Consider the following 15861-nt stretch of genomic DNA (forward strand, 5'->3'; position numbering starts at 1 on the left):
GGGCAGGTCCAAATTGTCCTAGTCCAAAAGGGCTCAAAAGGCTCAGAGGGGCTCAGATTCCAGGCGGGCTCAATCACGCCCAAGGAAGGCAGCCAGAGGAACCGCTTCCAAGGCGGTCTCCTCATGACTTTAAGCTCTCTCTCTCCGCATTCGCGGTTGGTGGCAGACTCTCTCGCCTTGGCGACATTTAGCTGCCACAGGTCACAGACCGGTGGGTGAGAGACATTGTGTCTCACAAGTACGGGATAGAGTTCTGTTCTCGGCCTCCGGCTCGATTTTCAGAACTTCCCCACCTACCCACCGAGCCGATGCTCTTCTGCAGGCAGAAGGAGTGGTAATTCCTGTTCCTCTTCAGGAACAAGACACGGTTTTTCCTCCAATCTGATTGTGAGGGACCTAAAACTGCTCAACAAGCACGTGAAGGCCAGGCGGTTCCGGAGGGCATCCCTCCGCTCCGTCATTGCCTCAATGTCTCAAGGAGATTTCCTAGCATCAATAGACATCAGGATGCTTATCTCCACGTGTCGATTGCTCCAGAGCACCAACGTTTGCTACGTTTCGTTATTGAAGACGAGCATCTTCAGTTCGTAGCCCTGCCCTTCGGTCTGGCGACAGCCCTACGGAGTTTCACCAAGTTCAGGGCAGCAGTGGGAGCAGTCCTGCACTCTCAGGGTCACTCGGTGATCCTTCCTTGGACGGTCGACTTGTCAAGGCACCCTCTCAAGAGGCATGCCAACACAGCCTGAGCGTAGCGCTGGAGACTCTCCAGAGTTTCGGGTGGATCATCAACTTCTCAAGGTTAAATCTGACACCGACCCAATCGCTGACATATCTGGGCATGGAGTGTCACGCTCCCTCAGCGATAGTGAAGCTTCCGCTGGACAAACAACGTTCACTACAGACGGGGGTGCAGTCTCTCCTTCACGGCCAGTCACACTCCTTAACACGCCTCATGCAGAGGCAGTCACTTTCGCGCAGTTTCATCTGCGTCCACTCCAACGTGGCATTCTTTGCCAATGGGATGGGAAGTCGACGTCCCTAGAAGGAACGTCCCTCTTCTCAGACGGTCAAGGACTCTCTTCAGAGGAGTCCATCCTTCAAATCAAGAAATCTGGGCAGTGTATCTTGCCCTGCAAGCCTTCCAGCCGTGGCTGGAAAGCACACACACCCGAATTCAGTCGGACAACTCCACAGCGGTGGCATACATCTTCCACCAAGGCGGAACACGCAGTCGGCAAGCCTCCCAGGAAGTCCGGCGGAGTCTGATGGGGGTGGAAGACAGAGCATCCACCATATCCGCAGTTCACATCCCGGGCGCAGAAAACTGGGAAGCAGACTTCCTCAGTTGCCAGGGTATGGACGCAGGGGAAGGGTATCTTCACCCGGACGGTTTTCAGGAAATCTGTCAACGCTGGGGGATGCTGAACGTCGACCTAATAGCGTCTCGGCACAACAACAACAAGGTTCCGATTTTCATGGCGCGGTATCAAGATCAAAGAGCTCTGGCGGCAGACGCCTTAGTTCAGGTTTGGTCGCAGTTCCAGCTACCTATGTGTTTCCCCCTCTGACACTGCTGCCCAGAGGGCTACGCAACATCAGGTCCGTTGGCCGCCGCGCCATCCTCATCGCCACAGACTGGCCGAGGAGGTCGTAGTCCCCGGATCTGTGGCATCTCACGGTCTACCAACCGTGGGCACTACCAGCCCGGCCGGACTTACTGTCCCAAGGGCCGTTTTTTCCATCTGAATTCTACGGCCCTGAACCTGACGGTATGGCCTTTGAGTCCTGAATCCTAGCGTCTTCAGGATTATCTCAGGACGTCATTGCCACCATGAGACAGACTAGAAAACCGACGTCTGCCAAGATCTACCACAGGATGTGGAGGATATTCTTCTCTTAGTGCTCTGCTCAGGGAGTGTCTCCCTGCCCATTTGCATTCCCTACTTTTCCTTCCTTCCTGCAATCTGGTTTGGAAAAAGGTTGTCACTCGGCTCCCTTAAAGGACAAGTCTCAGCGCTATCTGTATGCTTCAGAAGCGCCTTGCACCACTTCCTCAGGTACACACGTTCCTGCAGGAGGTTTGTCACATTGTCCCTCTGTACAAACGGCCGTTGGACCCATGGGATCTGAACAGGGTACTAATTGCTCTCCAGAAGCCGCCCTTCGAGCCTCTGAGAGATGTTTCACTTTCTCGACTTTCCCAGAAAGAGGCCTTTCTGGTAGCGGTCACGTCTCTTAGGAGAGTGTCCGAGCTAGCAGCGCTGTCATCCAAAAGCTTCCTTCCTGGTGTTTCACCAAGGCAAGGCAGTGCTGCGCCCGATTCCGGAGTTCTCCCTACGGTGGTATCCCCCTTTTCATCTCAATCAGGATATCTCCTTACCTTCCTTTTGCCTCATCCATTTCATCGATATGAAATGGATTTGCATTTGTTGGATCTGGTGAGAGCACTCAGAATCTACATTTCCCACACGGCGCCTCTGCGCCGCTCGGATGCACTCTCTGTGCTTGTCGCTAATCAGCGTAAAGAGTCGCAGGCTTCCAAATCCACCCTGGCTCGATGGATCAAGGAACCAATTCTTGAAGCCTACTGTTCTGCTGGGCTTCCGGTTCCATCAGGGCTGTAAGCCCATTCTACCAGAGCCGTGGGTGCGCCCTAGGCATTACGGCACCAGGCTACGGCTCAGCAGGTGTGCCAGGCAGCTACCTGGTCGAGTCTGCACACTTTCACCAAACATTATCAGGTGCATACCTATGCTTCGGCGGACGCCAGCCTAGGTAGAAGGGTCCTGCAGGCGGCAGTTGCCTCCCCGTAGGGGAGGGCTGTCTTTGCAGCTCTAACATGAGGTATTTCTTTACCCACCCAGGGACAGCTTTTGGACGTCCCAATCGTCTGGGTCTCCCAATGGAGCGCCGAAGAAGAAGGGAATTTTGTTACTTACCGTAAATTCCTTTTCTTCTAGCTCCTATTGGGAGACCCAGCACCCGCCCTGTTGTCCTTCGGGATTTTTGGTTGTTTTTCGGGTACACATGTTGTTCATGTTGAATGGTTTTCAGTTCTCCGATGTTACTCGGAGAGAATTTGTTTAAACCAGTTATTGGCTTTCCTCCTTCTTGCTTTTGCACTAAAACTGGTGAGCCAGTGATCCCACTGGGGGTGTATAGCCAGAAGGGGAGGGGCCTTACACTTTTTAGTGTAATGCTTTGTGTGGCCTCCGGAGGCAGTGCTATACACCCAATCGTCTGGGTCTCCCAATAGGAGCTAGAAGAAAAGGAATTTACGGTAAGTAACAAAATTCCCTTCTTTCACATCGATGAAGTAACAAAATCTTCAGTGCGGAGCCTTGTGACTGAGCGAGGCGGTTGTGTCCTGTGTACCGGGGGGACGGTGTCAGTCTGTGCTGTATCCGCTCGTTAGAAGCTTTGATGGGTTTGATACTTTTATTTTAGTTTTTTTTTTCCTTTTGTTGCTTCTGTTGATCTCTAAATTCTTGTTTCATTATTTCATTGCAGACATGAAAACCAGAAAATGGAGCTTTCTCCTGGAGGATTACCAGCCACTGAGTAAGCGTCATCAGATCACATTGAGGGCTCGGCTGCACCGATGGGCACCAGAAACGTGCACCGCAAATCTGACGAAATCTGCAGAGAAATCCACAGCAGTACATCCTTACTGAGTTTGGTGCAGATTTTGCTGTGGTTTGTTAGTCGTGCACGCCCCGGTTCCCTCACCCCTCTCCTGTGATGACGTTTTCTGGGTTCCCGCCGGTCTCTGTACCCCGACCTCCAGCTGGTGCTGCACTCGCCTGTCTCCACCATTACTACAGGCAGTGCATGGAGCGGCGATGTGCATGACTGTCTGTACACTCAATTGTGGGACCCCAGATATCGGGCACAAACCCCATTAATTTTATATAAATCTGCTAATTATGGTGGAACTTAAATGGCCTCAGCCGCAGCTGTGATTTTCTGACTTCTCCTTTAAAACAAAGCTGCTGCCATCACATCTGCTTTATATATGCCAAGTAATTCATGAATAATGGTTTTCTGGAATAATCATCAATGAAGAGCTGTCGGGTCTGGGGGGCCGCCCTGGAGTCATCATGTTACCACCATCCCCCGCTCATATAATAGTACATGGCAGCGCAGCTCTGGGAATGGGAGTCTGTACCTGGGTCACCTTGCTATTCCCCGCCCGCTGCTTGTATAATGGTACATGTCTGCGCTGTGGTCCTGTTAGGTCTGGGGTCTGTTCCGGGGTCTCCCTGGTATCCGCCTCCCCTGCCCGCTGCTTGTATAATGGTACATGTCTGCGCTGCGGTCCTGTTAGGTTTGGGGGGGGTCTGTTTGGGGGTCTTCCTGGTATCCGCCTCCCCCGCCTGCTGCTTGTATAATGGTACATGTCTGCGCTGCGGTCCTGTGAGGTCTGGGGGTCTGTTCCGGGGTCTCCCTGGTATCCGCCTCTGCCCGCTGCTTGTATAATGGTACATGTCTGTCCTGTTAGGTTTGGGGGGGTCTGTTTGGGGGTCTTCCTGGTATCAGTCTCCCCCGCCCGCTGGTTGTATAATGGTACATGTCTGTCCTGCGGTCCTGTTAGGTTTGGGGGGGGTCTGTTTGGGGGTCTTCCTGGTATCCACCTCCCCCGCCTGCTGCTTGTATAATGGTACATGTCTGCGCTTCGATCCTGTTAGGTCTGGGGGTCTGTTTGGGGGTCTTCCTGGTATCAGTCTCCCCCCGCCCGCTGCTTGTATAATGGTACATGTCTGTCCTGCGGTCCTGTTAGGTCTGGGGGTCTGTTCCGGGGTCACCTGGTATCAGTCTCCCCCGCCCGCTGCTTGTATAATGGTACATGTCTGTCCTGTTAGGTTTGGGGGGGGTCTGTTTGGGGGTCTTCCTGGTATCCACCTCCCCCGCCTGCTGCTTGTATAATGGTACATGTCTGCGCTTCGATCCTGTTAGGTCTGGGGGTCTGTTCCGGGGTCTCCCTGGTATCCGCCTCCCCCGCCTGCTGCTTGTATAATGGTACATCTCTGTACTGCGGTCCTGTGAGGTCTGGGGGGGTCTCCCTGATCCGCCGCTCTTATAAATGGTTCATGTCAGGATCACATTGAATGTCAGGGTGACCGGGGTGCAATTAGCTAATGAGCCGCGTGCAGTGAGCCTGGCGCTGCCGTGGTGGCAGGAGCGTGGCGGTTTGTGAGGAGGGGGCACCGGGACCGTCCGCTCATCCCGCTGATCTGTCAGCAGCTTATAATAGTGCTGGAGCGATATAAGAAGAGCGATAATGGCCTCCTCTCATCACAGTATAACACTACGTGATCCACACGGCTGATAACGGGATAGATGATTGCAATCGCCTGTAACCAGCATGTTGTGGCTGATAACAGGGAGCAACAGATTACATTCACCTGTCCTATAATTTTCCCCCCAGAATAAATTGGGCCCTTGTAGTTAACCCCATGTGTACCGTTCCTGGAGCTGAATGTTTCCCGCTCGCGCTCTCTGGTGGTAATTCGCACCCGTTTGGGGGGCATTGGCCGTCGTCCATCCACCGGGGTGAGTCCGCGGTGCTGTATCCGTGCTGCCATGTTTAACCCTGTGTGAGCTACACAACCCCAGCCAGCCAGTGATGAGGATGCCTATGGAAAACACTTGTGTCCTATAGCGCCAACATGTGGTCTAGTAGGAAAGTGACTGTTTTCTTAGTTGCGGTCTGTGGGGTCCGGCGCCCGGCCCCCATTGATCAGCTTTATGCAGTTCTTGCAGAGGCTGACTGTACATTTTAGGAAATTACATAAATAATGAATGACGATCCCTGATCCACAGCGTTGCGGTCTCTTGTGTTTCCACGCAGTGGAGGCGTTACTAAGAATCCAGCAAGCAGAGGTGGAGCCGCTCCCCAGACCCGTGCTTCAAGCATTCGCCTCTCAATTCGATAAAACCTCTGTGAGTCGCCCCGAGGTCCCGGACGTGGACCTGTCCGTGGTGGAGTCCAAGCTGGAGAGCAGCCTGATGCCGTTCCAGAGGGAGGGGGTGAGGTAAGTGAAGACGCCCCGGGTACTGCTGCTGCCTCCGTTATGTCAGGGCAAGGAAGACCTCCAGGATAAAACGTCAGTGCCTCTATAGTGTGAATCTACAATTACTGCTGTAACTCCTCCTGAGACTTTCAAAGTCTGGGTGGTCCGAAAATCGAAGCGATGGATAATTCCGCAGCCGCCTCAGTGTCTCCTCTCCTGCAGTGCGCAGCCACCTCAGGGTCTCCTCTCCTGCAGTGCGCAGCCGCCTCAGGGTCTCCTCTCCTGCAGTGCGCAGCCGCCTCAGGGTCTCCTCTCCCGCAGTGCGCAGCCGCCTCAGTGTCGCCTCTCCCGCAGTCCGCAGCCGCCTCAGTGTCGCCTCTCCCGCAGTCCACAGCCGCCTCAGTGTCTCCTCTCCTGCAGTGCGCAGCCGCCTCAGTGTCTCCTCTCCTGCAGTGCGCAGCCGCCTCAGTGTCGCCTCTCCCGCAGTCGCCTCAGTGTCGCCTCTCCCGCAGTCCACAGCCGCCTCAGTGTCGCCTCTCCCGCAGTCCACAGCCGCCTCAGTGTCGCCTCTCCTGCAGTGCGCAGCCTCCTCAGTGTCGCCTCCCCTGCAGTGCGCAGCCTCCTCAGTGTCGCCTCTCCCGCAGTGCGCAGCCTCCTCAGTGTCGCCTCTCCCGCAGTGCGCAGCCTCCTCAGTGTCGCCTCTCCCGCAGTCCACAGCCGCCTCAGTGTCGCCTCTCCCGCAGTCCACAGCCTCCTCAGTGTCGCCTCTCCCGCAGTCCACAGCCGCCTCAGTGTCGCCTCTCCCGCAGTTCACAGCCTCCTCAGTGTCGCCTCTCCCGCAATCCACAGCCGCCTCAGTGTCGCCTCTCCCGCAGTTCACAGCCTCCTCAGTGTCGCCTCTCCCGCAGTCCACAGCCGCCTCAGTGTCGCCTCTCCCGCAGTCCGCAGCCGCCTCAGTGTCGCCTCTCCCGCAGTCCGCAGCCGCCTCACTGTCGCCTCTCCCGCAGTGCGCAGCCGCCTCACTGTCGCCTCTCCTGCAGTGCGCAGCCTCCTCAGTGTCGCCTCTCCCGCAGTCCACAGCCGCCTCAGTGTCGCCTCTCCCGCAGTCCGCAGCCGCCTCACTGTCGCCTCTCCCGCAGTGCGCAGCCTCCTCAGTGTCGCCTCTCCTGCAGTGCGCAGCCTCCTCAGTGTCGCCTCTCCCGCAGTCCACAGCCGCCTCAGTGTCGCCTCTCCCGCAGTCGTGATCCACTCAGGAGAAGACAATCTGAGCAGTGTGGATCAGGCACAGTAATAGGAAAGCAGGACTGAATCCCGAGGCCAGGCTCCCATGTGATGATTTTACTTTACAGGGAATTTTGCTGCATTTTATACTATAAGCAAAGTGCATGAGATTTAGGAAACAGCGTTCACACTCTCAGAAATAAATCCAGAGCAAAAATTGTTTTTTTTTTTATATTTAGCGGGTGAATTCATTCTGTGGATTTTGACTTTAGCAAAGCAGAACCGCTGCGTTTCTGCAATGAAATCTGCACTTTATTTGATGCACTTTTTTGTTTCTGATAATTTGCAATATTCAGTCTTGTGGGTTCATACCGAGGAGATTAAGGTGGTCGTTCAGGAGCTGCCTCGAAGATGCCACGAGCAGCGCTGCGACCATCTGGGTATATGTGTGTATATATATAATATACTAGAAGGTTGCACGATTCTAAAGCATCAGGTATTCTAGAATTTATTGTGTAGTTAATGTATAATTTTTGTTTTATATATATATATATATATATATATATATATAGATGTTGTTGCGTGTAGTTGCTAAGTGTTTGTGTAGGGGCTGTACATGTTCTGGGTGTTGTCTGGGTGTGGCGGGGGGTGAGAGCGGTGTTGTATGTGTGTTGCGTGTGTTGCGTTGTTTGTGGAGCGCTGTGTGTGTGTAGCGTTGTGTGTGTGTTGCGCGGTTTGTGTGTGTGTGGTGTGTTTTGGGGGGAGGTATGTTTTGTGCAATGTGTGTGTTGTGCGGTATGTGCGTATATTTATGTATGCCGCGGTGTTTGTGTGTTGAGTGTTGTGTGTGTGCGGCGTTGTCTGTGTGTGTGGGTGTCTGTGTAGGGCGGTGTTTGTGGTTCTGTGGTTCCCAGTGTGTGTGTGTGTGTGTGTGGTGTGTTGTGCAGTGCGCGTGTGTGTGTGTGGGTGTGTTGGGGGGAGGTGTGCACCTCCCATCGTGCCCCATCCCCCATGCTGCGCACCTCCCATCGTGCTCCATCCCCCTTGCTGCGCACCCCCCATCGTGCTCCATCCCCCATGCTGCGCATTCCCCATCGTGCTCCATCCCCTATACTGCGCATTCCCCATCGTGCTCCATCTCCCATGCTGCACATTCCCCATCGTGCTCCATCCCCCATGCTGCGCATTCCCCATCGTGCTCCATCTCCCATGCTGCGCATTCCCCATCGTGCTCCATCCCCTATGCTGCGCATTCCCCATCGTGCTCCATCCCCTATGCTGCGCACTCCCAAACGTGCTCCATCTGCAATGCTGCGCACTCCCAAACGTGCTCCATCCGCCATGCTGCGCACTCCCAAACGTGCTCCATCCGCCATGCTGCGCACTCCCAAACGTGCTCCATCCGCCATGCTGCGTACTCCCAAACGTGGTCCATCCGCGATGCTGCGCACTCCCAAACGTGGTCCATCCGCCATGCTGCGCACTCCCAAACGTACTCCATCCGCCATGCTGCGCACTCCCAAACGTGGTTCATCCGCCATGCTGCGCACTCCCAAATGTGCTCCATCCCCCATGCTGCGCACTCCCAAACGTGGTCCATCTGCCATGCTGCGCACTCCCAAATGTGCTCCATGCCCCATGCTGCGCACTCCCAAACGTGCTCCATCCCCCATGCTGCGCACCCCCCATCGTGCTCCATCCCCCATGCTGCGCACCCCCCATCGTGCTCCATCCCCCATGCTGCACCAGCATCAGCCTCTCTGCCCGCAGCATCAGCCTCTCTGCCCGCAGCATCAGCCTCTCTGCCCGCAGCATCAGCCTCTCTGCCCGCAGCATCAGCCTCTCTCCTTCCAGCCTACCCGAGCCTCAGCCTCCCACAGCCTCTCTTCTCTCATCCTCCCCCCTCCCAGCCTTCCCCAGGATCAGCCTAGCCTACCGCAGCCTCAGCCTCCCCCAGCATCAGCCTCTCTTCTCTCAGCCTCCCCCTCCCAGCCTTCCCCAGGATCAGCCTCTCTCCTCCCAGCCTCCTCCAGCACGCCGTGCTCCTCTGCCGACACTCACAGATCCGATCGCATACACTCACACTCACACACCCGATCGCATACACTCACGCACACCCGATCGCATACACTCACGCACACCCGATCGCATACACTCACGCACACCCGATCGCATACACTCACGCACACCCGATCGCATACACTCACGCACACCCGATCGCATACACTCACGCACACCCGATCGCATACACTCACGCACACCCGATCGCATACACTCACGCACACCCGATCGCATACACTCACGCACACCCGATCGCATACACTCACGCACACCCGATCGCATACACTCACGCACACCCGATCGCATACACTCACGCACACCCGATCGCATACACTCACGCACACCCGATCGCATACACTCACGCACACCCGATCGCATACACTCACGCACACCCGATCGCATACACTCACGCACACCCGATCGCATACACGCACACACCCGATCGCATACACTCACACCCACCCGATCGCATACACGCGCTCACACTCACAACATCCGGAGATACCACATGCTTCTGGCCATGTGATCTTCCGGCAGGTCCTGAAAGCTCACAGCACAGTATCGGCGCAGAGAAGCAAGCGATATCCCAGGATGTTGTGAGTGTGTGGATGTGATGTGTGTGTGAGAGTGAGTGTGATCTGATGTGTGTCTGTTGTTATGTGTGTGCGTGTGTGTATGTTACGCCGCTGCAGGACCTTGATGCGCTGGTAACTATGCTAGCATGGTTACCAGCGTATCTCGTCCCCCGCTCGCACGGGAGCCCACACCAGCATACGGCGGCCAGGCCCAGCAATGCGAGGGTATGTGTCGGCTGGGTTTGAGGCGTACGCTGATGTGGGCTCCCGGGGGTACAGTACTCACCTGTGAGTCGTGGCTCCGTGACAGTGTCGGTTCGGGGAATGCGCGGGGGGGGGTGCGGGGCCAGAGCTAGCGTGCATTGCGTGAGGGGGGCGGGGCGTGGCGTGGCCGAGTTGCCAATGCCTGCAGGGTGCCGGGGCGAGAGGCCAATCTGTGGGGGGGGGCGGAGCCTGGGCGAGCGGCTGGCCAATCCGTGTGGGGGCGCAGCCTGGGCGAGCGGCCAATCAGTGTGGGGGGGCGGGGCCATGGCGAGCCCAGCGGCCAATCAGCTTTGTGTCACCGTAAGGACACAATTTTGGAGCATGACAGACAGACAGACAGACAGAATAAGGCATATATATATATATATATATATATATATATATATATATATATATATATATATATGATGTATTATATGGGGATTCTGCATCCCATGGAACGTTATCCTCGAGCAACGTCCCCATTGTAGTGATGGATCCCGCCCTATTACTGAGCGACGTCCCCATTGTAGTGATGGATCCTGGCCTGTTACTGAGCGACGTCCCCATTGTAGTGATGGATCCCGCCCTGTTACTGAGCGATGTCCCCATTGTAGTGATGGATCCCGCCCTGTTACTGAGCGACGTCCCCATTGTAGTGATGGATCCCGGGCTCTTTGCGAGCGACGTCCCCATTGTAGTGATGGATCCCGGGCTCTTTGTGAGCGACGTCCCCATTGTAGTGATGGATCCCGGCCTTCTCTTCCTCCACTTTCTCCTTAGCGGTTAGATTCTGTCATGTTACCCCTCATACTACGACAATTGTTTCTTGTCATTCCCATAGTCCCCTATAGGTTATTTTCCTTATGCTTTCCTTGATGTAATGTCATGATGCATTTTGTAAATATTGTTTCTGTTTGTTTTCCTTTGTATATCATGTTTGTCTTAGTGCTCTTGACCCCTGGTGAAGGCTCCTGCGTGAGCCGCAACGTTGGGCGGGCAGTACAATATTGGTGTAAAATAAAGAAATTCTGTTCAAGCATAAATACCTGGACTTACCAATTTTTCACACACTGTGTGCCGGGATTACCCCTCTCTATTGACTCCTTTTTTTTCCCGAGCACCAGGACCATAGCAGTGAGCACAACTTATTCTCTATTGTCTTTCTGAGCGATGTCCCCATTGTAGTGATGGATCCCGGCCTCTTTCTGAGCGGCGTCTCCATTGTAGTGATGGGTCCCGGCCTCTTTCTGAGCGGCGTCCCCATTGTAGTGATGGGTCCCGGCCTCTTTCTGAGCGGCGTCCCCATTGTAGTGATGGATCCCGGCCTGTTTCTGAGCGGCGTCCCCATTGTAGTGATGGATCCCGGCCTGTTTCTGAGCGGCGTCCCCATTGTAGTGATGGATCCCGGCCTGTTTCTGAGCGGCGTCCCCATTGTAGTGATGGATCCCGGCCTGTTTCTGAGCGACGTCCCCATTGTAGTGATGGATCCCGGCCTGTTTCTGAGCGGCGTCCCCATTGTAGTGATGGATCCCGGCCTGTTTCTGAGCGGCGTCCCCATGATAGTGATGGATCCCGGCCTCTTTCTGAGCGGCGTCCCCATTGTAGTGATGGATCCCGGCCTGTTTCTGAGCGGCGTCCCCATTGTAGTGATGGATCCCGGCCTCTTTCTGAGCGACGTCCCCATTGTAGTGATGGATCCCGGCCTGTTACTGAGCGGCGTCCCCATTGTAGTGATGGATCCCGGCCTCTTTCTGAGCGGCGTCCCCATTGTAGTGATGGATCCCGGCCTGTTTCTGAGCGGCGTCCCCATTGTAGTGATGGATCCCGGCCTCTTTCTGAGCGGCGTCCCCATTGTAGTGATGGATCCCGGCCTGTTACTGAGCGGCGTCCCCATTGTAGTGATGGATCCCGGCCTCTTTCTGAGCGACGTCCCCATTGTAGTGATGGATCCCGGCCTCTTTCTGAGCGGCGTCTCCATTGTAGTGATGGATCCCGGCCTCTTTCTGAGCGACGTCCCCATTGTAGTGATGGATCCCGGCCTGTTTCTGAGCGACGTCCCCATTGTAGTGATGGATCCCGGCCTCTTTCTGAGCGGCGTCTCCATTGTAGTGATGGATCCCGGCCTCTTTCTGAGCGGCGTCCCTATTGTAGTGATGGATCCCGGTCTCTTTCTGAGCGGCGTCCCCATTGTAGTGATGGATCCCGCCCTGTTACTGAGCGACGTCCCCATTGTAGTGATGGATCCCGGTCTCTTTCTGAGCGACGTCCCCATTGTAGTGATGGATCCCGGCCTCTTTGTGAGCGACGTCCCCATTGTAGTGATGGATCCCGGCCTCTTTCTGAGCGGCGTCCCCATTGTAGTGATGGATCCCGGCCTCTTTCTGAGCGATGTCCCCATTGTAGTGATGGATCCCGGCCTCTTTCTGAGCGGCGTCCCCATTGTAGTGATGGATCCCGGCCTGTTTCTGAGCGGCGTCCCCATTGTAGTGATGGATCCCGGCCTGTTTCTGAGCGGCGTCCCCATTGTAGTGATGGATCCCGGCCTGTTTCTGAGCGGCGTCCCCATTGTAGTGATGGATCCCGGCCTGTTTCTGAGCGACGTCCCCATTGTAGTGATGGATCCCGGCCTGTTTCTGAGCGGCGTCCCCATTGTAGTGATGGATCCCGGCCTGTTTCTGAGCGGCGTCCCCATTGTAGTGATGGATCCCGGCCTCTTTCTGAGCGGCGTCCCCATTGTAGTGATGGATCCCGGCCTCTTTCTGAGCGGCGTCCCCATTGTAGTGATGGATCCCGGCCTGTTTCTGAGCGGCGTCCCCATTGTAGTGATGGATCCCGGCCTGTTTCTGAGCGACGTCCCCATTGTAGTGATGGATCCCGGCCTGTTTCTGAGCGGCGTCCCCATTGTAGTGATGGATCCCGGCCTGTTTCTGAGCGGCGTCCCCATTGTAGTGATGGATCCCGGCTTGTTTCTGAGCGACGTCCCCATTGTAGTGATGGATCCCGGCCTGTTACTGAGCGGCGTCCCCATTGTAGTGATGGATCCCGGCCTGTTTCTGAGCGACGTCCCCATTGTAGTGATGGATCCCGGCCTCTTTCTGAGCGGCGTCTCCATTGTAGTGATGGATCCCGGCCTCTTTCTGAGCGGCGTCCCCATTGTAGTGATGGATCCCGGCCTCTTTCTGAGCGGCATCCCCATTGTAGTGATGGATCCCGGCCTCTTTCTGAGCGGCGTCCCCATGGTAGTGATGGATCCCGGCCTCTTTCTGAGCGGCGTCCCCATTGTAGTGATGGATCCCGGCCTCTTTCTGAGCGGCGTCACTTTGCACAGGACGTCTTTGCTTCTGTTTTCCTAACTCTTCTCCCCATTTTCAGCTTTGCCATTTCGAGGGAAGGCCGTCTGCTCCTTGCTGATGACATGGGCCTGGGGAAGACGATCCAGGCCATCTGCATTGCCGCCTACTACAGAAAAGAGTGGCCGCTGCTTGTGGTGGCGCCATCATCCGTCAGGTTTACCTGGGCTGAGGTGAGGAGTCTCCTGGTACTACGCGGGTGGTCTGAGGTGTCCATGTCAGTAGATATGTGAGCCGCTCTGGGTCCAGTCTGTGAAGGAGGTGAAGGCTTCCTACCCCTTCTTCCAGCTATGACCCCCATCATGGCCTTGATTGACAGTTCCTGGGACCTCTGCTTTGTGGTACACTCTGACGATTCACCCCCTCATCCATATTTAGGCTTTCCACCGATGGCTGCCGTCCGTCAGGTCTGACAGCATCAATGTCATAGTCACCGGTCGCGACAGCCAGTCCGCCAGCCTCGTCAACATCGTCAGCTTCGACCTCCTCGGGAAGATGGACCGGACGATCACCTCCAACTTCAGGGTCATTATCATAGTAAGTGCCCGATTTCGCGCAGGACCAATTATATAGAATATTTTGCCCGTTTATCACTAGTTCCTAATTTATTGTTTCAAGGATGAATCCCATTTTCTGAAGAACGTGAAGACGGCCAGATGCAAGTCCGCCATGCCGTTATTAAAGGTACAGCGCCCGACGGCCCGAATCTAGCGCTGCAGTGTGTGGGATGTATATATACCTGGAATGTAAAGGTCGATTGACTGTAGCTAAACGGCCGTGTGTATACGGAGGTGACATATAATCCATGCACCGCAAAAGTCCTGCAAATTCCTAACTGTGTCCAGAGCCCTGCGCCCGGCAGTGAATAGGGGGATCTCCTTCACCTGCGGCTGCTGGAAACCACCTCCAAGTATTAGGGCCTTTTCTATTCGTAGGTCCTATCTGCTAATGTTCAGCTGCATTGATGTGAACAGGGTCTGATGCAATACCAGATACAACCTGTGGGCAGCCATGACGCTGATTTTCTTGGAAAAAAAGGCCATGTGACTTTTTTTTTTTTGGCTGGGCCAATACTCTCCATATAGTGGAGGGTTTTTTTTGCAATATATTAGTTCTGTAGATGCTATTAGTCTCTGGTTGTAAGAAGTGCGGCCATTCCCTGACAGCAAATGGGAAAAAAGCATATTAGAAAGTTTTCCGTTATTACGCTGAATGCACACATTGCTTTTTACTGCCGCAAAATCTGCTCTCTCCGCAGTAAAAAAAGCTGCTTCCATAAAGCGGCTTTTGTTGCATTTTTGTTTTCGTTTTTGCCGCGTCTTTTATCTACGGAATGTGTTTAAATAAAGTTAGTTTCATTCACCGCAAAAGCAGAAAAAAAACGCAGTTACGTTTTTGCACTCTCATTGCTTTTAATCTTGGAAAAAAAAAAAGCTGCAAGAATTGCATAAGCGCTTCTTCTTTCAAAACTGCAGCATTTTCCATTTATCAGGAGAAAAGAAGGGAATTTTGTTACTTACCGTAAATTCCTTTTCTTCTAGCTCTTATTGGGAGACCCAGACGATTGGGGTATAGCTACTGCCTCCGGAGGCCACACAAAGCAACTACACCAAAAAGTGTAAGGCCCCTCCCCTTCTGGCTATACCCCCCCCCGTGGTATCACGGGTTCTCCAGTTTTAGTGCCAAAGCAAGAAGGAGGAAGCCAATAACTGGTTTAAACAAATTAACTCCGAATAACGTCGGAGAACTGAAAAAAACCGTTCAACATGAACAACATGTGTACCCGCAAACAACAAAAGAATCCCGAAGGACAACAGGGCGGGTGCTGGGTCTCCCAATAAGAGCTAGAAGAAAAGGAATTTACGGTAAGTAACAAAATTCCCTTCTTCTTCAGCGCTCTATTGGGAGACCCAGACGATTGGGACGTCCAAAAGCTGTCCCTGGGTGGGTAAAGAAATACCTCATGTTAGAGCTGCAAAACAGCCCTCCCCTACGGGGATGTCACTGCCGCCTGCAGGACTCTTCTACCTAAGCTGGCATCCGCCGAAGCATAGGTATGCACCTGATAATGTTTGGTGAAAGTGTGCAGACTCGACCAGGTAGCTGCCTGGCACACCTGTTGAGCCGAAGCCTGGTGTCGTAATGCCCAGGACGCACCCACGGCTCTGGTTGAGTGGGCTTTCAGCCCTGAAGGAACCGGAAGCCCAGCAGAACGGTAGGCTTCCAGAATTGGTTCTTTGATCCATCGAGCAAGGGTGGCTTTAGAAGCCTGCGACCCCTTGCGCTGGCCAGCGACAAGGACAAAAAGTGCATCGGAACGGCGGATGGGCGCCGTGCGAGAAATGTAGATTCTGAGTGCTCTCACCAGATCTAGCAAACGTAAGTCCTTCTCAT

General features: G+C 54.5%; 1 protein-coding gene across 1 annotated transcript in view; it reads left to right on the top strand.

Annotated features, from left to right (window-relative positions):
* SMARCAL1 (SNF2 related chromatin remodeling annealing helicase 1) overlaps window positions 1-15861 on the top strand; it is a 40711-nt gene that overhangs the window by 12639 nt on the left and 12211 nt on the right. Inside the window, exons 5-9 of the mRNA XM_075317043.1 lie at window positions 3511-3561; window positions 5852-6035; window positions 13490-13640; window positions 13846-14004; window positions 14086-14151. Of these exons, the coding sequence (XP_075173158.1) occupies window positions 3511-3561; window positions 5852-6035; window positions 13490-13640; window positions 13846-14004; window positions 14086-14151 (611 nt within the window). The remainder of the gene's footprint in view (window positions 1-3510; window positions 3562-5851; window positions 6036-13489; window positions 13641-13845; window positions 14005-14085; window positions 14152-15861) is intronic.

Source organism: Anomaloglossus baeobatrachus, chromosome 7 (assembly GCF_048569485.1).
Source record: "Anomaloglossus baeobatrachus isolate aAnoBae1 chromosome 7, aAnoBae1.hap1, whole genome shotgun sequence".
Lineage (NCBI taxonomy): Eukaryota > Metazoa > Chordata > Amphibia > Anura > Aromobatidae > Anomaloglossus > Anomaloglossus baeobatrachus.